At 43.2% G+C, this 21,168-nt stretch overlaps 1 protein-coding gene across 4 annotated transcripts in view; it reads right to left on the reverse strand.

Annotated features, from left to right (window-relative positions):
- The window catches only part of MMUT (methylmalonyl-CoA mutase), a 197,334-nt gene that overhangs the window by 48,430 nt on the left and 127,736 nt on the right, over window positions 1-21,168 (reverse strand). For all 4 annotated transcript variants that reach the window (XM_069236109.1, XM_069236112.1, XM_069236111.1 and 1 more), the window contains exon 10: window positions 6,171-6,302. In XM_069236109.1, the coding sequence (XP_069092210.1) occupies window positions 6,171-6,302 (132 nt within the window). The remainder of the gene's footprint in view (window positions 1-6,170; window positions 6,303-21,168) is intronic.

The following is a 21,168-nucleotide window of genomic DNA, read 5'->3' on the forward strand; positions in this document are numbered from 1 at the left end:
AATACATTATGTGGGGCAGGGTCCTTCGGTGCCTTCCAGGACACCCACCCTCCGGATATTGTTTCTCTTGGGGTGATCTTCAGCATCCTCCACATGAGACTCCAATAGGGAGACTTTCCTCCACAATTTCCCGAGATTGGCTTTGAAAATACAAATGGAGTCTTCGGCCTTAGAGATTCTTCCCTCTACCTCTGAAAGTCAGTTGACTGCATCCCTCAGGTCCTGGTAACGTAGGGGCCGGTCCACACTAATATTCCAGACCTTTCCCGCAGAGGGGCCCTAGAACTGTATATGGTCTGTAGGAATGAAGGGACAGGCCCCTGGAGGGGCCCTAAGATCTGCATCGTGTGGGGCCTCCAGTCCAGTGGGAGAGTTCCGGGGGGGCAGGGTTGCAAATGTATCCACTATTGTCTGTCTGGGCTGGTCTTGGTTCTTGTTATTGCTCAGCTCTACAGTAGCCATGGCCAAAATGTTTTAGGTAGGTGCAGAGTCGTGGGAGCGACCTCTCGATGAAAGGAACAGCATGAGCAGGCCACCACCAGCAAGGAAGGCGCAATGTAACGGTGTGGGGTTTGGGGAGTTAATGTGAGAGGTGGGATGAGGGAAGGGGAACTGGCTTCACAGTACGTCCAGATTCGCCCTAGAGTTATTACCATTATCTAGCTGGGCAGGACCCAAGGACAACAATAGGCTGGGTTGTGACCACTAATGACACCCTTGCAAGCGTCTCTCACACGTTGTACTACTGTTGATGCAGCATGATGGTCAAATGACGTTCTTGCATCAAAGGAGAAGCAGGCCCTTAAAGTGGGCCACAAAAAAAGTCTGGGGACCCAGCAGAGAGGAAAGGGAGGTGAGGAAGAGGACGGCCCCTCAAACCCTTTGGTCTGCAGCTTCTACCAAGGCGGGGGGGCAATATCAGGGAGCCCTCACTGCAGCGGGGGAGGAGTGGAAAACAGGAGCAATAAGTGGCCCCTCACCAAAGGTCCGTGCAGTCCTCATTGCCAGTCTTGGTCTGGTACCTATTTGGGGGGTCCCAGTCTCATCACAAAAAGCTGGCATACTGTTAGTGGAAGGTGCCACACTGCATTAGGGCTAGCGTTCATCCTGATCCTCCCGAACACTGGGCGCAGCTGCTCGAGAAAGTCTGGTAGTCTAATGAGGTAGTCGCCCTCCCTGCCTCTGCTGTTGAGGCAGGGCCCCTGCCCTCAGTATCCACTGATGGGCCTTTGGCGTGTCAACCAGGGTGGATCCATGTCACCAGAAACCCAGGGGCACCAGGCACGGTAGTAACCTCACACTGCTGGCATGCACCTTGGCGGTCTGTTGACACACTCCTGGCGGGGGTCTGGTCAATAAGATCATGATGCAGTCCCCAAGAGACAGACGAGACAGTGAAATCCTGTGAAATCTTCCAGCTTCCCATAAGCCACTGCCAGCATATTAAAGATTTCACTGACTCTTCTTTTTAAACCTGAACTGTCAACTTTTGACTGTAGCCCACCCTCTCCATCAGATAAAGGAAGAATCCTTTCTTGTATCCACACAAATTCCAGAATCTGTGTCACTGATTGCTGTAATTTGCTTTTGTTGAGAATTACAGATTGTATAAAACAGACTTGTGTTCTTAGCCGCTGAGACACATGGTAAGGAGATATTACATTCTACAGCTAATTGTCAAAGTATAAATAAAGAAAAAAACTCATGTTGCTGGAAAGCTTTTGTAAAGTGCTGTGTTTGGGAAGAAAGACATGAAGGAAAGAGCTGCATGTCCATTGTGACGGCTCCTACAACCTAATAGGATGCATACACTTGAACCTTGCTCCATCTGTACAATTTTATTACTTTGTTTTTTTGTGTGCAATAAAATTGTTCTGGCGAGCCTAGATATCATGGTGGGCCTCGATCATCAGCCTGCATTTAACAATTTCTATTCTGTATTTCTCAGCTAAGCCACAGCACGACAAATAGTGGCTAGAGTATGGACAGTGCAGGGTTAACCCACTGCACAAACTAGGTTTAGAATCCAGTAAGTTGATTTAACACTGGGTAAACAGCTTCTTAATAGTGATTGCTCATTTAAGAAAGAACGATCAATTGTCAATTGTAAATCCCAGCTTCTATGTAAGCAACTGAGTAATAATATACATTTACATTGAAGGTATAAATTGATGAGAAATTCAACAGTGGCTTAAAATATTTTGGCCATTGGCATGGTACTTTCTCTTTGCTGAGCTCCTTTTGTATTAATGCGAAAGGCATACTGTAATAAATTTGCTGCGGCCAATGTAATATCTACTACGATGACACCAACTTGATTTTCTCTGTTTTTTAAAGGTTCTTGTTGAGACTAGGTGTCAAACATTTTCCTTTTTTTTAAAGAAATAAGACAGTCATTTGACTACAGACCTTTATCCCTCTCGTTTACTAACACTTTCTTTAGCTCCGCTCAGTAGAACAACAGATGTCTGCATAAGGATAAAGGAAAAGAGGGGGGAGCGGGAAGGGCAGTTTCATCATAAAGGGGATTATAGCCATTTTTTTAAATTTAAAGCATCCACTGATCCTCAGCAAAATTGTTCTATTTCTTATGAAAAAATGATTAGGCTCCCATCAACTGGAGAGTGTGCAAGTTTTACATCAAAGCTTTGGTTGTTTTGGGATTGGAGGAGGAAGACAGGGATGGAGTCTGCTCCCTTTATCTATTAGAGGACCTGCTGTGGTAAGGCAAGGTGAGGCAATAGAGGCTTATATTTTTGAATTGGCCTGCACAACTAATGCTTATATTCACCGAATTGTCAGTTCTGTACTGCTAATGGAATTGCAGGCAATGTTAAACTTACAGCATGATCATTGGAAGTGTTGCACTAAACTCAGTGAATACACTTTTGTCCATAACAATGCAAAGCTAGAAGCTTCGTTTGGCATAAAACAACCATATCAAAGAGTGGAGAAGTGTGGCACAATGGTTAGAGCGGCAGACCCTGATGCAGAGATCTGGCCTAGGACTTGGGCTCAATTCCCTTGGACCAGATAATTCTCGCCTCATCTAACTAATGGGTCCCACTCTAACTCTGGGCAATAGCTTGCTTAATCTCCACCAAGGCCCTGACAGTGCTTGGATGCCTGGCTTCACCCTGGGGGTTGCCCAGGAGTGGGAACCTCACAGGGAAAAGCCAGGAGGGGTTCCACAGCGGTATGCGTACAGCGCCTCGAGACCCTAACGGGTGAGTAGTGCGCTATACAAGTGCAAAGTTTTATCAAAGTGTGCCTTAGAGCCCATGGATCAGTCACTGCATCTACAGTCTGCATTATTTGTTTGCCAGCATTCATGCTGTTTTCACTGAATCCAAGAAAGGGATTTTCAGTTTCTGTGGGGGACTACAAATGCCCAAAGAAACCATCTCTTACAATTCATGAGATTTCATTGCCATGAGCAAAAGTAACACTACATGCCCTCATAGAGGCTTCCCAAAGCAAAGACTGTCCTCCTTACAGAGTGCAACATTTAGAACTATTATCCAAGGGGGCATATGGAAAAGCATTGTGTCTTAGTTCAGCTGAAGAGATTATAAAAGTTTCTTAGCTGACTCCAACTTCATAAGCCAATGGCCACATTCCCCGAGATGTAACCAGTGGAAACTTCTCTTTCTTATATGTTAACACATTCAGAGTTCGCACTGTTGTAACAATGAGGCCAGGCATATCTTGGAGTGAAGCTTCCGGCACTCTCCTAAGGTGGTCAGTGCTAAATGCACTGCTTGAAACATATTTATGCTAGAAAATGCACCAGAAGATTTACTAGTGGCAAACATTCCCCACATAGCTTGCTGGAATGCCTCTATCTGGGCCAGTGCCTGACCACAAGGTAGAAAATTGTCCAAGGGTTTTGCCTCTACTGTCTCCAAAAAGTGGAGCAGCCTTAAAGAAAAAATAGCTACTGTCCTTACAAGCCTTTCTCTTTTTCTCTGTGCTCATGAAATGTCAAGGAAGAGGACACCTCGGCTTACTGATTTTCTTATGCGGTTCCTCCGAGGCCTGCTCTACCCTTCAACAAGGGAGCGGGACCTTAATGGCTGGATTGGAGGAGGAAGACAGGGATGGAGTCTGCTCCCTTTATCTATTAGAGGACCTGCTGTGGTAAGGCAAGGTGAGGCAATAGAGGCTTATATTTTTGAATTGGCCTGCACAACTAATGCTTATATTCACCGAATTGTCAGTTCAGTACTGCTAATGGAATTGCAGGCAATGTTAAACTTACAGCATGATCATTATAAGTGTTGCGCTAAACTCAGTGAATACACTTTTGTCCATAACAATGCAAAGCTAGAAGCTTCGTTTGGCATAAAACAACCATATCAAAGAGTGGAGAAGTGTGGCACAATGGTTAGAGCGGCAGACCCTGATGCAGAGATCTGGCACAGGACTTGGGCTCAATTCCCTAAGACCAGATAATTCTCGTACAGCCTAGCTATGAAGGGCTATAAGGCTATTAGAAAATTTCGCCACAAGAGGCCAGAAAGTTCTAATAAATAAAACAAAGGCTTCATAGAGCCCTAGGGGACTGAAATCCCTTTGGGGTCTGAGAGGCCTTTGTTCACAGCTGTTGCTGTATGAAGAACAGTGGAATGTTGGAGCTCTGGGCTTATACCAGTCATTAGAAGCCAGGAGCTACTATATTGTCTCCAATGGAGCTTCCAACATTCCAATGTTCTAATGAAGCTCTGGGCTTATAACAGCCTTAAGAAGCCAGGAGTCTCTAATGGAGCTCCTAAAAATCCAGTGTTCTAACATAGCCTCAGAGCCCGCCGTAGCAGGCTAGACCAGCCATTAAAGGCACGCTCCTAGCTATGAAGGGCTACAAGGCTATAAAGGCAAGGCTGCCACTAGAGGGCAGAATATTGTCATAAATAAAACAAAGCCCTGATGGAGCCCGAGGGGATTAAAATCACTTAGCCACTGCTGAGAACAAAGCCACTGCTGAGAACTAAGAACATTGAAATGTTGACGCTCTAGACTTTAACCGGCCGATAAAAGCCCAGACCACTCCATGGTCTCCAATAGAGCTCCCAACATCCCAATGTTTTAATATAGCTTGTGATGCCATATATCAGAAAACAAGAAGGAGACTTGCAGATCTGTGACCTTGTCACACACAAAAAACAGACACAAGTGATTGGTGCTGCTAATTTCCTGATCAAGTGTGGCTCCTAAGGGAATATGTGCCAATGGAACCATTGGGAAGGGTTACCCATTAGAACTATATAAACTGTCAAATTAATATATCTCTCACTGAAGATCTTGTTAAAGAATTTATATCTATATTTCACTCTGTAAAGTTGTGTTTCCTGTTTCATCAGTCATGGGGAAAATGGTAGAGTTCCAGTTTAAATGATATGGTCTTTGAAAAGAAAAGTCAGGAGAATGGCCATAAGCCCAGCAGGATCTTTTGTCAGTAGAGATGACATTCAAATTGACTCTTAAATAGACTCTGTGATGCATGGAGGGATCCTGTAGTAATCTACTGCCTTAAAGTGGGAATCAAATTATTCCATATATTGCATCGTTCTTGTGAAAGGAAAAATTAATGAGGGGTTGCCGATGGTTCAAATTTATTCTATTCAGAGTCGAGTTAAAAAATATTGTCTATTTATGAGCTTGATTACAACATGTAAGGTGGAAAGGCTAGGTTAAGGCAGGTCAGTGAACTAATCCATCTATTGCATAAAACAGTGTGCAAGCTGAAAGCTGCAGGTTTGAAACCAAGTGTCTACTTCCCATCCCAGTTAACCTGTAATTCTTTTATGGTTGCTGAAATGAGTAAACTGAAATTGGCAACATTAAACATCATGTGATTTCAGTCATGAAATACCATAATATTACATATTAAATTACGTAAAATACACATTGTTGGAAGAGATTTGAATAAGGCGTTTCTAAAATCACACACATGATGGATATATTCAGCGTGTATGAACAGAGCTCAACACTATAAGAAAATAGATAGACTGATTTAAGCATAGATGCTTTGATGATGATTTTGTTGAATCAAACTAAATTGACAGCTCCACATGTATTTCACAAATCCACAAATACGATGGTGAAATTGTAAAGTGTAAATTCCTGTTTAAAAGAGACACTGCAAAATCCCCCAAATCATAGTTTCTTACCTGTCAAGAGTGCAAGCAATTTCACTGCTTTCTCCAAATTCCTGTCGGTATGCACCACTAACCATTCGATCACTTGCTTTGTGCTCACCAAACACCTTTTTCATTGCATCAGTTATTTCTCCAACAGTACATCTAAAATATATAACATTTGCATTACAGTTCAATAAAGCAACTGATGATCAAAACCCCAACTAAACAATGTAATTAACCGCTTCCATGAATGTAACGAGGAAGAAACCTCCTACATGGAGTCTGCCCAGTGCAAAACAGTACTCCTACATTAACGCTTTGCTTATTATACAGAAATCTATTCATTCCTTTCTCCACTGCATGAGATCACAAAGTCTCAATAAGTTACAAAACAAGACAACCCCCTTTTCAAGAACATATTCTAGGAGCAATCTGAGGTTTCTCCAGAATCCAGCTATGCACTACCGCCCTCCAACTTCCTTCTCGGTGTGTGCTGCTTATTTCGGCAGGCATCTTTCATGGCTTCTGAGCTCCTTCAGCTTGTCCTGGCCTTCTGATTCATTATATGGTTGACCCATCCTCCGTTTCCACAAGCAAGACCCTAGTGAATGGATCTCAGTAGGAAGCCACATCTTTGAAAACTGCACACTCTCCCGAATCCAGATACGCCAATCATCATTTTCCTCGCATCTCAGAGGACGCTGTTGAGGGTGCCCTCACCAATAGAATCACTTTGCAAAGCTCTGACACTAGCTGAGCTCCTAACTGGTGTCTCCTTCTTCACAAGACTGTAAGCAGAGAGCTGAAAACCTGACTACCAGGTCTCTGGTATCTGGTTAATTTGGACATGTTGAATTGCTCAGGGCCATGGATGTGGCTCTGTTACAGTTTTGGTGAGAGTCATGATTATTTTTGGGTTATTAGTATTATAATGAAATTTGTCATATGAGCACAGCTCAACTAATTCCCCTCATTCACCATGACTACTAAGGAAGTGGGGCAGAAAGGAAGTGGGGTTGACTTTCTCTCTCTGGCAGTTGTGCTCCACTGAACTGCTGTATATAAATTATAGTAAATCCGTAGTTCACAAATGCAGATGAGAACACCCAAATCTTCCACCCCAAGGGATAACAATAATCCTGTGGCCTGGTTTTTAAACAATTCAGAGTGAAATTGAAATAAAAATGTTTGCAGTTGTATATCTGCACCAGAAGGCACTAACCACCCCAAGTTAATTACTGGTAAATTCCCAATCACTGTGATCAAATACGATCCAGACCTGTGGGTATCTCTTTCATATACGCTTTACAGAAATTCTTGGGCCCAGCAAATTTCCTGCACCTTTGCAAGGAGCTATTGTACAGCAGGATCACAAAAAAGGTGATGAAGCAGTCCCGAAGAATAGTCCACTCATAATTCTCCCTGACTCTGAAGGGAAGCTATTTGGCAACTATTTATTGAATGCATTCTATACTTGAGCAATAGAATCTGAGCTTTTGATACTACCCCAATCGGGACTAAGGCAAACCTGCTCAAAAACAGACAATATTGTCAGTTTAAAACTTCTTACTGAGAAAACCCTACACAGCGGTCTCAACCTATAGATATTTTGTTGATTACTCATCAGCTTTTGATCGGGTTAATAGTTCAAAGTTATGGGCAAAATTATCCAACTGGGAGATTGCTCATATACTACTACACTTTTTGGTTCTGTTGCACAAAAACAGTTATATGCTGTCCCCTAAAATGTATTCTTCCCATCTCTTCTTTTTCGTTATACATATCAGATTTATCTCATTATTTGTAGAATGACAGTGGACTTGCACCAAAACTAGGAAAACAATTCATACCCTACTCAGTCTATGCTGATATTATACTTTTATCACTTAACCCTAGTGGCCTTCAAAACCTTGAAAGGAACTTGGAAGAATGCATTCATGTAAATTCTGAGAAAACTAAAATAATGATTTCTGGGAAGCCCAGTAAAGGTGCAAGGTGGTACATAAACGGGGTATGCACTGAAGAACTAAAATCATATGACTATCTGGGAGCTGTGGTAACTAACAGCTTATCATGGTCTGCACATGTTACAAAAAGACGGAAAAAAACATCCATTATCACTAAATCACTGGGAGAACGGTTACACAGGAACTGAAAATAATTCATTCATTTGAAAGTAATCCCAATGTTATTCTATGGCTCCATGATCTTTGATGACTCAACGGTTATTATCTTGAACATAATCTATAATAATAAGATAAAATAATTGTTATCCTTACGGCTATCAACTCCTGAGACAAGACTAAGGGCTTCATTACGAGTTTGGTGGTCATGAGACTGACAAACTCACAGTAGTGGTCGGACCGCCAGGGCTGTGGCTGTCCGACTGCCAAATTACGACTTTGGAGGACAGGTCCAACTGAAGACTGCCGACCCGCCAGGATCAAAGATCCTGACAGGGTGACGGTGGTTGGGCTTGTAATCTACCATGGCGGCGCTGAACTGAGCGCCGCCTGGCTGATTACAACCCCACTTTCCGTGAGCCTTTTCATGGCAGGGTCCTCCCCATGAAAATGGTGGTGGAAAGCCAGATCTGGGGGCCACAGGGGAACCACTACACTACCTATGCCAATGGCACAGGCAGTTCAGGGTCCCCCCTGCCCAGCACCCTCAGAATGTGCACTGTCTGCTTTGTAGACAGTGCACCTTCCAAGAGTGCTGGAGTGTTAGGATATTGGCCTCGGCTTCCGTAAGTGTGCCGAGGCCAATATCCTAACACTGCTCCAGCCAGAATGTGTATTGCAATGTTCCCACTGATAACACTAAAATACAATCAGGGGAGACGTCACCACCATTGAAGTGGCGCCCTCCCCGTGAGTTTGCCTGCCCCGTGGGTGGACTGCCAAACTCATAATGAGGCCCTCTAACTGGGAATCTCTTTAACTTCTCTGATAAATTAACACAACTTCTTTGTGCCAAACTATACCAGTTTAACTCTAGCCATCCCCCAGTGGCTTTGTCAAAACTGTAACTCCTACCGTAAGACTTATCATTACAGGATCATAAATCCCTACCTGGGTAGATTTTTTGAACCACATATGTAGACCCACTGCACATTCATGTAATCCATCTAAACTCGATTCCTGATGTCAAACGGGAAGTGTTTCTGTTCATGCCAGGAATTAATCAGAAGGAAATGATGGCATAGCTGTTGTAGAAGATTTGGATATAAATTATAAGCATAGAGAAGTGTCAGAAGCAGTGGGATATTAAAAGGCAACTACTCCTTGTGAGAGATGGCATCTCAGACACTGTGGTGCTGGGATTCATTTTTCATCTCTCTGCAGGTATTAAAGGTAGAAGCGGTGCCATGGATAGGTTTGCTCCTGTAACTTCTGGTCCACCGTCTGGTACTAAAAGAGTATCCAGTATAACAGGTAAGGTGAATTTGTGAAGTATTTATTGAGCACGCTGTTACCCAAAGGGTGTACTGACACTGAGGTGCTGAGAGACAAAGCTTCTGCCTTAGGAATATAGCTGCGAGAAGAGTGTTATTTTCAATGCTTTAAGGAAAGGCAAATGTTTCTCATGAATATACAAAAAAGTTCAAGTACAGTTCTAGAGTTTGGCAGCAGTGAAGTAAAAAATAAAACCTGGTCGTCTTCTCAAACAAAACTAGACTTTGGAATAACCAAAAGCCTATCTGTGGAAGAGCAAAGAGCACGGGTGGCCTGCCAATGACAAAAACAATTCTGTAGATAAATATGACCAAATTGGTAGTAGGTACAAAACACAATGTAAAGAGATTTGAAGGTAATTCTGACGTTCATTAGTACCTAGTGAAGAGATTTCAGCGATTCTGAAGAGGAGGTCAAAGGAGATGGTTAAAGGAAGGAATTCCTGTTTCATTTTGAGTTAGTTGAAGGCATGAAATGATCAACAAAGAAGTGCAAAGAAACAGAGTTACAGTAGTCAAGGTGACTCAATATAGTGCCTGGACTAGTAAACAAGAATAAGCTGGCAGGTACCGAAGTATTTTCTTCTGCACCTTGAGGAGCAGGAAGCACGTTCAAGATAGCTTATTAATTTGAGTTTTTAAAGAAAGGTCCTGATCAAAGAGAAAGGTAAGACCCTTAACCTGAGAAATTGGAGTTGGAGCCGATACTAGCAGATGAGTTCAGAGAAGTGAGGTAGGCTGTTGGAGGATAATACTCAAGATGACTAAAAGTTTGTTCTTATCAGCATTCAGGTTGAGGGATTTGGAAATCATCTAATCCACTATACTAAGTGAAGTAAAGTCACCTCTCTGAATAGATGTTTTCCATTTATTGTAAGTCACATACAATATGAACTGCTCCCTCGCCTGGTCTCCATCACCTGCCCACATTCTTTAACTTCCCCCCAACATTCCAACACCCCTATTATGACATCAGGTGTGAGGCAATGTCAATACGCATTGTTATAACATATCCCCTTTCTTTACACAAAATACATTTTAACCCTTTAAGGAAACAATTTCCAAGCAACACAATGAAAAAGTGAGATAATGAGTTCAAACGATTTTCAAACTGAAATTATAAAACTGCAAAAGGCTGCGCTATGACAGATACTGCACAAGAATAATGAAATAACAACACTGCACACATTACATCAAGAATAATGCTATGTACAATTTTCACCATCCAAGTAAAGTAAACAAAACTTGAATTTAGTTCATAACATAATCATGGAATTTTGTAGGAATCCTACACACCCTTCGTTCCCTTGTTCTTATTCCACCCTCTTCTCCATTCTCTTTCCTCCACTCACCACACATATCTTCTCTGTTTCTTACACTTTCTTGTATTTCTTAAACATTCATCATCATGAACCCTGAACATTGATGCTTCTGTTCTTTCCACCTTTTAACCGGTTCTGTGCCTTGGACGAGATGATCTCGTCCAAGGCTACAGTTCCCCTGTGCCTTGGACGAGATCATCTCGTCCTAGGCACAGGGGAACTTGGGGGAGCGCTAGCGCGCCCCCCGTGCACTCCCCTCCCCTCCAAGGCGGGGATGGAAGGGGAACACCTTCCCCTTCCACCCCCGCCCCCCCCCTGTGACGTCAGCACGCGAGCGCGCGCTGATTTGTCACAGGGGCCTCCCCCATCGCGCTGGAAGCTCTGCTTCCAGCGCGATTGAAAGAGAAATGCAAAAGCATTTCTCTTTCAATCACTGGGGGAGGCCTGGAGGGGCTTCAAAGGGAAGGAAAAGTATTTCCTTCCCTTTGAAGTCTCTCCGAGGGTTTGCTTGCAATCCGGCATTTGAAACCCCACTAGACACCAGGGATTTTGGTCAAGGGTAGCTCCCATGGGGGCTTTTTTTGGGAAGGCCTTTCTGCCCCCCCCTGGGGGCAGAAACCTCTGGCACCAGGGACCTTTTTTTTTTTTTTTTTTATGTTTCATTTTATTTTTTTTAGGTGGGGAGCGACCCCTTAGGCAAGGGTCGCTCCTCTTGGGGGAAAATTATATTTAGGCCATTTCTGCCCCCCTTGGGGGCAGATTGACCTATTTTGATGAGGCCAATCTGCCCCCAAGGGGGGCAGAAACCACTAGACACCAGGGAGTTTTTTCTTTGCGTGAATTTCACGCAAGGGGAGCGACCCCTTAGGCAAGGGTCGCTCCCTGGGGGGACAAATTTATTTTAGGCCATTTCTGCCCCCCCGGGGCCAGATCGGCCTATTATTAGGCCGATCTGCCCCCGGGGGGGCAGAAACATCTAGGCGCCAGGGCAAATTTTTGTTTTGTGTTTTTTTTTGTTTTTGTTTGTTTGTTTTTTTAGAGATGGGGAGCGACCGATCAGGCAAGGGTCGCTCCCCAGGGGGGCAAATTGTATTTAGACCATTTATGCCCCCCTGGGGGCAGATTGGCCGAGTTTAGGTCAATCTGCCCCCAAGGGGGCAGAAACCACTAGACACCGGGATTTGTTTTTTGGCGCCAATGTCACGCAGGGGGAGCGACCCCGTAGGCAAGGGTCGCTCCCGGGAGGGGTGGGGGGTGGAGGTTGGGGGGGCAAATTTATTTTAGGCCATTTCTGCCCCCAGGTGGGGGGGCAGAACCCTCTAGGCGCCAGGGCAAAAAAAAAAATGTTGCTTTTTTTTTTTGTTTTTTTTTTTTTTTTTTAGAGATGGGTAGCGACCCATCAGGCAAGGGTCGCTGCCCTGGGGGGCAAATTGTATTTAGGCCATTTCTGCCCCCTTGGGGGCAGATTGGCTGATTTTAGGTCAATCTGCCCCCAAGGGGGCAGAAACCACTAGGCACCGGGGATTTGTTTTTTGGCGCCAATGTCACGCAGGGGGAGCGACCCCGTAGGCAAGGGTCGTTCCCGGGCGGGGGGGGGGTGTCAAATTTATTTTAGGGCATTTCTGCCCCCCACCCCCTCCCGGGGCCGGCTGAGCTAGAGGCCATACTCCACAGGTAGGCACTTTGCAAAAAAACACCTCTGTTTTCTGTGAAAAAATATGTCCACATTGTGTTTTGGGCCATTTCCTTTCGTGGGCGCTAGGCCTACCGACAGAAGTGAGGTACCATTTTTATCGAGAGACTTAGGGGAACGCTGGGTGGAAGGAAATTTGTAGCTCCTCTCAGATTCCAGAACTTTCTGCCACAGAAATGTGAGGAACATGTGTTTTTTTAGCCAAATTTTGAGGTTTGCAAAGGATTCTGGGTAACAGAACCTGGTCCGAGCCCCGCAAGTCACCCCTCCTTGGATTCCCCTAGGTCTCTAGTTTTCAGAAATGCACAGGTTTGGTAGGTTTCCCTAGGTGCCGGCTGAGCTAGAGGCCAAAATCTACAGGTAGGCACTTCGCAAAAAACACACCTCTGTTTTCTTCCAAAAATTTGGATGTGTCCACGTTGCACTTTGGGGCGTTTCCTGTCACGGGCGCTAGGCCTACCCACACAAGTGAGGTATCATTTTTATCGGGAGACTTGGGGGAACGCTGGGTGGAAGGAAATTTGTGGCTCCTCTCAGATTCCAGAACTTTCTGCCACAGAAATGTGAGGAACATGTGTTTTTTTTGCCAAATTTTGAGGTTTACAAAGGATTCTGGGTAACAGAACCTGGTCCGAGCCCCGCAAGTCACCCCTCCTTGGATTCCCCTAGGTCTCTAGTTTTCAGAAATGCACAGGTTTGGTAGGTTTCCCTAGGTGCCGGCTGAGCTAGAGATCAAAATCTACAGGTAGGCACTTCGCAAAAAACACCTCTGTTTTCTTCCAAAAAAGTGGATGTGTCCACGTTGCGCTTTGGGGCGTTTCCTGTCGCGGGCGCTAGGCCTACCCACACAAGTGAGGTATCATTTTTATCGGGAGACTTGGGGGAACGCTGGGGTGAAGGAAATTTGTGGCTCCTCTCAGATTCCAGAACTTTCTGCCACAGAAATGTGAGGAACATGTGTTTTTAGCCAAATTTTGAGGTTTGCAAAGGATTCTGGGTAACAGAACCTGGTCCGAGCCTCGCAAGTCAGCCCTCCTTGGATTCCCCTAGGTCTCTAGTGTTCAGAAATGCACAGGTTCGGTAGGTTTCCCTAGGTGCCGGCTGAGCTAGAGGCCAAAATCTACAGATAGGCACTTCGCAAAAAACACCTGTTTTCTTCCAAAAATTTGGATGTGTCCACGTTGCGCTTTGGGGCGTTTCCTGTCGCGGGCGCTAGGCCTACCCACACAAGTGAGGTATCATTTTTATCGGGAGACTTGGGGGAACGCTGGGTGGAAGGAAATTTGTGGCTCCTCTCAGATTCCAGAACTTTCTGCCACAGAAATGTGAGGAACATGTGTTTTTTTAGCCAAATTTTGAGGTTTGCAAAGGATTCTGGGTAACAGAACCTGGTCCGAGCCCCGCAAGTCACCCCTCCTTGGATTCCCCTAGGTCTCTAGTGTTCAGAAATGCACAGGTTTGGTAGGTTTCCCTAGGTGCCGGCTGAGCTAGAGGCCAAAATCTACAGGTAGGCACTACGCAAAAAACACCTCTGTTTTCTTCCAAAAATTTGGATGTGTCCACGTTGCGCTTTGGGGCGTTTCCTGTCGCGGGCGCTAGGCCTACACACACAAGTGAGGTATCATTTTTATCGGGAGACTTGGGGGAACATAGATTAGCAAAACAAGTGTTATTGCCCCTTGTCTTTCTCTACATTTTTTCCTTCCAAATATAGGAGAGTGTGTAAAAAAGACATCTATTTGAGAAATGCCCTGTGATTCACATGCTAGTATGGTCACCCCGGAATTCAGAGATGTGCAAATAACCACTGCTCCTCAACACCTTATCTTGTGCCCTTTTTGGAAATACAAAGGTTTTCTTGATAGCAATTTTTTACTCTTTATATTTCAGCAAATGAATTGCTGTGTACCCGGTATAGAATGAAAACGCACTGCAGGGTGCAGCTCATTTATTGGCTCTGGATTCCTTGGGTTCTTGATGAACCTACAAGCCCTATATATCCCCGCAACCAGAGGAGTCCAGCAGACGTAACGGTATATTGCTTTCGATAATCTGACATTGCAGGGAAAAGTTACAGAGTAAAACGTAGAGAAACATTTATGTTTTTTTCACCTCAATTTCAATATTTTTCTTTTTCAGTTGTTATTTTCTGTAGGAAACTCTTGTAGGATCTACACAAATGACCCCTTGCTGAATTCAGAATTTTGTCTACTTTTCAGAAATGTTTAGGTTTCTGGGATCCAGCATTGGTTTCATGCCCATTTCTGTCACTGACTGGAAGGAGGCTGAAAGCACAAAAAATTGCAAAAATGGGGTATGTCTCAGTAAAATGCCTAAATTGTGTTGAAAAATTGGGTTTTCTGATTCAAGTCTGCCTGTTCCTGAAAGCTGAGAAGCTGCTGAGTTTAGCACCGCAAACCCTTTGTTGATGCCATTTTCAGGGGAAAAACCACAAGCCTTCTTCTGCAGCCACTTTTTCAATTTGTTTTAAAAAACAACGAAATTTTCACTGTATTTTGGCCAATTTCTTGGCCTCCTTCAGGGGAACCCACAAAGTCTGGGTACCTCTAGAATCCCTAGGATGTTGGAAAAAAAAAGGACGCAAATTTGGCTTGGTTAGTTTATGTGGACAAAAAGTTATGAGGGCCTAAGCGCGAACTGCCCCAAATAGGCAAAAAAAGGCCTGGCACAGGAGGGGGAAAAGGCCTGGCAGCGAAGGGGTTAAGATTTCCTTGTATCATATCCTTTTGTTTACAATACAGTGCTACGCTCTTTTTATTCCATTTTTGTCTGCTGAACAAAACCACATGCCACTCATGATCATGCACTGCCATAGGTTCTGAAAATTTGTTAGCACCACTCTCTCTCATTCCTAACTTGATTTTTATGAAATCACCTTTCTCTACTCTGCCTGCCCCCAATCTGACATTCTCTTCTCTCTCCACATTCCCACATCCAATGATGCATCTCTACCTCTCATCCTCTTGAATGGTGTTACGCCTGTCACCCTATTTTCGGTAGTGTTGTAAGCCCACACCATTTCCTCTCCCACCTCACTGACCACTTTCCTACCTCCTAATGCCATTTGAATGGCACCTTTCACCATTCGATTCACGTGCTCCACCATTCCATTACCCAGTGGGTTGTATAATGGCGTGCACACATGTTGAATGCCATGTCCTTTCAAGAAATCCCTTATGACCGTGGACGTGAGTTGTGTGCCATTATCTATAACCAATATGCTTGGACACGCATCTTTTCTGAACACTCTCTTCATGACTTTCATCATTCTTCCCATTGTTATATTTCTGACAAACTCGCCTACCACCCATCTGGAACATACGTCTACCATTGCCACAGCAAAACGCTCCTCATCTCTCAAATAATCCATTAGACTAATCAAATCCAGACACACCTTCATCCACGGTCCTTCACCTTCACTCAAAGAGCCTTTGCCTTCAGTTATTACATAGAGACGCTTTTCGCTCTTCCTATAAATTTCACAATTTACTACATACTCATTAACTTCGCTGTCCATGCCTGGCCACCAAAACCTTTCATTCAACCTTTTCTTTGTAAGTGTCTTTCCCAAATGGCCTTTGTGTGCTAACATTATTAGTTTTATCTTCACTGCTTCTGGAGGCACGTACCTCTCCCCTCTCATGATTACAGCTTCACTGGCTCCTTTCGAAAATTCCTCCTTCAAATTTACATAACCCCTTAAACCAGGCTTGAGGTCATCTTCACGCTTCCAACCATCATCAATACACTTAGGGCCAGATGTATGAATCTGGCCCATTGCGATTCGGTAATTGCGATTTTTAAGAAATCACAATTACCGACTTGCAAAGGGCCATGTATCACATTTGCGATTCGGTAATTGCGATTTCTTAAAAATCGCAAATGCAATTACCGAATCGCAAATTGCGATACTGGCCCCATTCGCAGTTATGGGCCTGTTGGCCCATAGCTGCGAATTTTTTGCATTTCCTAAATTGCGATTTCTGAACCAGAAATAGCTATTTGGGAAATGCAAAAGGCCAGGGTGCTGGGGGCCTAAGGCCCCCTCTCCTGCACCCCAAATATTTTTTTTTTACCATGTAAAGTTCACACATGCCAAAAGGGCATGTGTGCTTTACATATTAAATGTAAAAATGCAGTTTTACTGCATTTTTAAATTTTGCACCACGTTACCACCTGGTTGCAGACAATGGTATTTTACATGTGCAAAATACCATTCTGCGAAAAATCGCAATTTGCGATTTTTTGCAGAATTGCCTTGCGACCTGGATTTTGCGAATCGCAAATTGCGATTCGCAAAATCCAGGTTGCAAAGCAGAAAATTGCAATTTTCATTTTGTGGTCTGCGAATGCCTTTGATTAATTGCAGACCACTATTTTGCACTCGCAAACGGCCGATTTCGCAGTTTGCGAGTGCAAAATATTTTGATACATCTGGCCTCTAGTCAATTCATGGTTTAACACATCTTCACACACTGCTGCATTCCATTCTTCCTGTGTGATTGCCTTAAAATCGCCCTCCAACGCGTCTTTCACACCATCAACCACACACACACCATCTCCTGATCCTACTGGTCCTCATTTGCCCGACTCACAGGCAACATTGACAAACAATCCGCTTGTACGTTTTTCGATCCAGCTACATATCCTACATTTTAGCGATATTCTTTGACGAGGGATGCCAAACGAGCCAATCTAGCGGATACATTGTTTATTCCACCAGGTTGCAGTACTTTCAGTAAAGGTTTCTGGTCTGTGCGTAATGTGAAATAAACACCTGGTACATAAGTACAAAAATGTTCCACTCCCCAGGCTGCTGCTAATGCCTCTTTCTCAATTGTGGCATAACTCCTCTCAGTACCGTTTAGGGATCTTGAGGCAAAAGCCACAGTTTTTTCTGCCCCATCCTTGTATTGAGATAAAACAGCACCCAATCCATGAGCACTCGCATCCACTGACATCACTGTTCTACACGTAGGTTCAAATGTAGTTAAGAGTTTTGCATCAGCAATCTCTTCTTTGATATTAGCAAAACTTTGTTCCTGCCTTCCGCCCCACGCAAACTCCTTATCCTTCCTAAGCAGTTCCCTTAATGCCCTTGACTTTGCTGCAAAACCCCCAACAAACTTTGAGTAATACTATATCAGCCCTATAAAGGACCTTAGCTGATATTTCCCAGCCGGTGCTGGAGCTGATATTTCCTTGTCTGTGCTGGAGCTTCTTTAATAGGCATGACTAAATCTTCCTTCTTCCTGATTACTTGTCCTGAGATAATGTATCCTAGGTATTCTATCTCTTCCAGCAAGAGCTGGCACTTCCCAATGCATGAAGTCAGCCCTGCTTCACTCGATATTTCCAACACCTTAACACGAGTACTATTATACTCTTGTATTGCTGAACCATAAACCAAGATATTGTCTTGAAAGAAACATACTTTCGAAATGCCACCAAATAACTTATTCATCATTCTTTGAAACACACTGGAGGCTGATGATCAACAAAATGGAAATCTAGTAAATCTGAACAAACCCTCCACTTTGATAAAAGCTGTGAAGTTTTTAGAATTCTCATGCAATTTGATCTGGTGATATGCAGATTTTGGATCTAATCTCGTAAAATATTTTGCTCCTTTTATAAGTAACATCATTTCAGATATACCCGGTAATGGGAAATAATCCATCTGTATGCACTGGTTCAATGACCTCAAATCCACACAGAACCTTAAATTAACATCTGACTTTTTTTAAATTACCACTGGGACAACCACTCAGACGCTTCCACTGGTTCAATAATCCCTTCCCTTTGCATTTCATTTAAAAAATGTTTTACGTCAGCCTGACTACAATTGGCACTTTCCGTACTTTATGCCTTCCGGTTCCGCTCCTTCCTTTAATTTTATTTCATACACATACCCTTTTAGAGTCTCTATGTGATCTTTGAACACTTCCTCGAATTTCTTGAGAATCATGTTTATTCCCCTTTCTTCCTGTACTACCAACACTTGTTCATTAGATCTAGGATCCAAGACTACATGCAGATCGTACTGTTGTATCTACCCCAAAACTGCTGTACTATTACTGAATATGTACATTTTCCCTTCTGTTTCTCTACCTTTGAACTGAAACTTTGCACTCACCACCCCCTCTAAATGAATGTCACTTTGCCATATCCCTTAAATTGTAATTCACTCGGCAGCAAAGGTAATGCTCCCCATTCTAGCTGAAACACACTTCTCAGAACAATGATGTACACTGAACCTGGGTCTACCATTAGTTTGATTTCTTTCTCATTTACTGTAAATATTGATTTCGGTCTAGTAATTTTTGCCTCATCTTTACTCTCAATACATAGTTTATTCTCTGGCATATTTTCTTTTTCCTCTACACATGCTACTCTGTTCCTAGTCATTTCCTTGCACACTCTTGCTAGATGACCACTCTTCCCAAACCTTCGACAATCCTTGTCACAGGCATAGCAGTCTTTGTAATAAGCAGCATGCAACATGCTACTGCACCTGTAACATCCTTTGAACACTAACAGAGTTCACCCTTTCCTTGGATCTGTCTACTTCACTCTTGTCCTTGACCTTTATACCTTTAAATGTTTTTGCTTGGACTTCTTTTTTGTTAACATTTACTCCTTCTGGTGTTTGTTTTCAATTTGTTGCATGTCCTTCATGCATAATTCTGCTTCTTCTATATCTTTGGCTATTCCAATAGCCTCCTGTAACGTTGGATTCCGTGCTGCCCATAGTCTTTCTTGCATCCATTTGTTTTTGCATTGCACTAATATTTGGTCTCTGATCATTTGATTGTACATGTTACTAAAATCGCACTTCAATGCTAATTCTCTTAAACGTGACACAAATTGGTCAACTGATTCTTGTTCTTTCTGCGTTTGTGTATAAAATGTGTGTCTTTGCATGACAATTTTCATTTGTTTGCCAAAATAAATCTCCAGTCTCTTTTTGCTTCCACATACGGGTTCTCTATTTCCTCGTTATCCTCATCAACATCCTCAGGTAAATACTTGAGTACATGCTGGCCCTCTTTCTCTAATGCTTTTTCCTTGGATGGTCAAAAATGTAATCCATCTATTGATTCTAAATAATTTTAAAAATTTGCAATCCACTCTTCCCATTCAATAGGCGGAGACCCAGCATTGTCTAAGAATATTGGTGGTGCAGATACTGCTTGCACTGATCGAATACCCATATTTACTAATGGAATTAACTAGACCAAAGTGTTCAAGAATTTTATATATAATATTATATAAATTCTACTGCCAGAATGAATATGATGTATGATGCACATATGCCACTGGACAAAATACACCATTCTCAATCCAAAATGTATTATTTCTTTCCTTATTTCTATCATTCACAATCCAATGTGGACTATTCCAAATTGAAAATGGCCACCGCTTTCAAGCTTAATGTAATTTTGATTGTCTTTCCTTTATTTCTACTGTTACCAATCAAATATGGTCGTCTTTTTCAAGCTTCATGCAATTTAGCTAGCCCTTCCTTTATTTCCATGGCATCTCCTAAAAAAAAAAAAAAAAAAAAACAGAAATCTCTTCAGGATTGAAAGCATGAAAAACAAAGTAACGAAACGCTGCAGGAAAAAGGCAAGTTTTTAGATTTTCACCGCTAACAAGATTATTAAACTGAGCACGGATGCGGGCGACGCAAACCTCCTCAGCGATTTACACGTTCTCCTCAGTACTCCACACACATTCTCCTCAGCACTCTGCGCGTAAACGATAAAGCGGCCTAAACGCGTTTCAAGTTGTGCTCTGCAATTAAAGAAAAGAGACGACGTAAAATATGCCTTAGGAAGCACTCTGACTCACCGAGGACCTCTGGCTGATGAAAAATAATTGACTTATTCCATGTACACTGTAGATGGTTGGAGGGCAGATGCTTGTTGCCAAAAGGAGGTAAAGTCCACTCTCTGAATAGTTGTTTTCCATTTATTGTAAGCCATCTACAACATGAACTGCTCGCTCACCTGCTCTCCATCAACTGCCCACATTCTTCAACTTCCCCCCCAACATTCCGACACCACTATTATGACATCAGGTGTGAGGAGATGTCAATATCCATCGTATAACACTAACCATGTGGTTTTCAAAGTTTGAGAAAGATCATTATCCAGAAATAGAAATCTGTGAGTCATCGACCAAACACATTAAGTTAACCCCGAAGGAATAGGCAAGATGGGCCAGAGAACGAACATACAAGTTAAAGAACATGGGACTTGAGGAAGATCATTGTATGACAGCTTTGGAAAAATATATGAACTCAGATTGGAAAGATACTAAGTAAACTCCTTGGGCCAGGTGGGAGAGATAAGACTTGATCCATGCAAAACATTGCCTTTGATACCCTCATTTTCGAGCTGCTCCAGTAGAACAGAATGACAAACCTATCTAATGGAGCCAATAAGTCCAATAGTGCCAAAGCTGATGATTTGCCTTAGTTGGCCAACAATTCTGAGTTCATGAAGAACCAGTACAAGAGTAGTCTCAGTG

Source organism: Pleurodeles waltl, chromosome 5 (genome assembly GCF_031143425.1).
Source record: "Pleurodeles waltl isolate 20211129_DDA chromosome 5, aPleWal1.hap1.20221129, whole genome shotgun sequence".
Lineage (NCBI taxonomy): Eukaryota > Metazoa > Chordata > Amphibia > Caudata > Salamandridae > Pleurodeles > Pleurodeles waltl.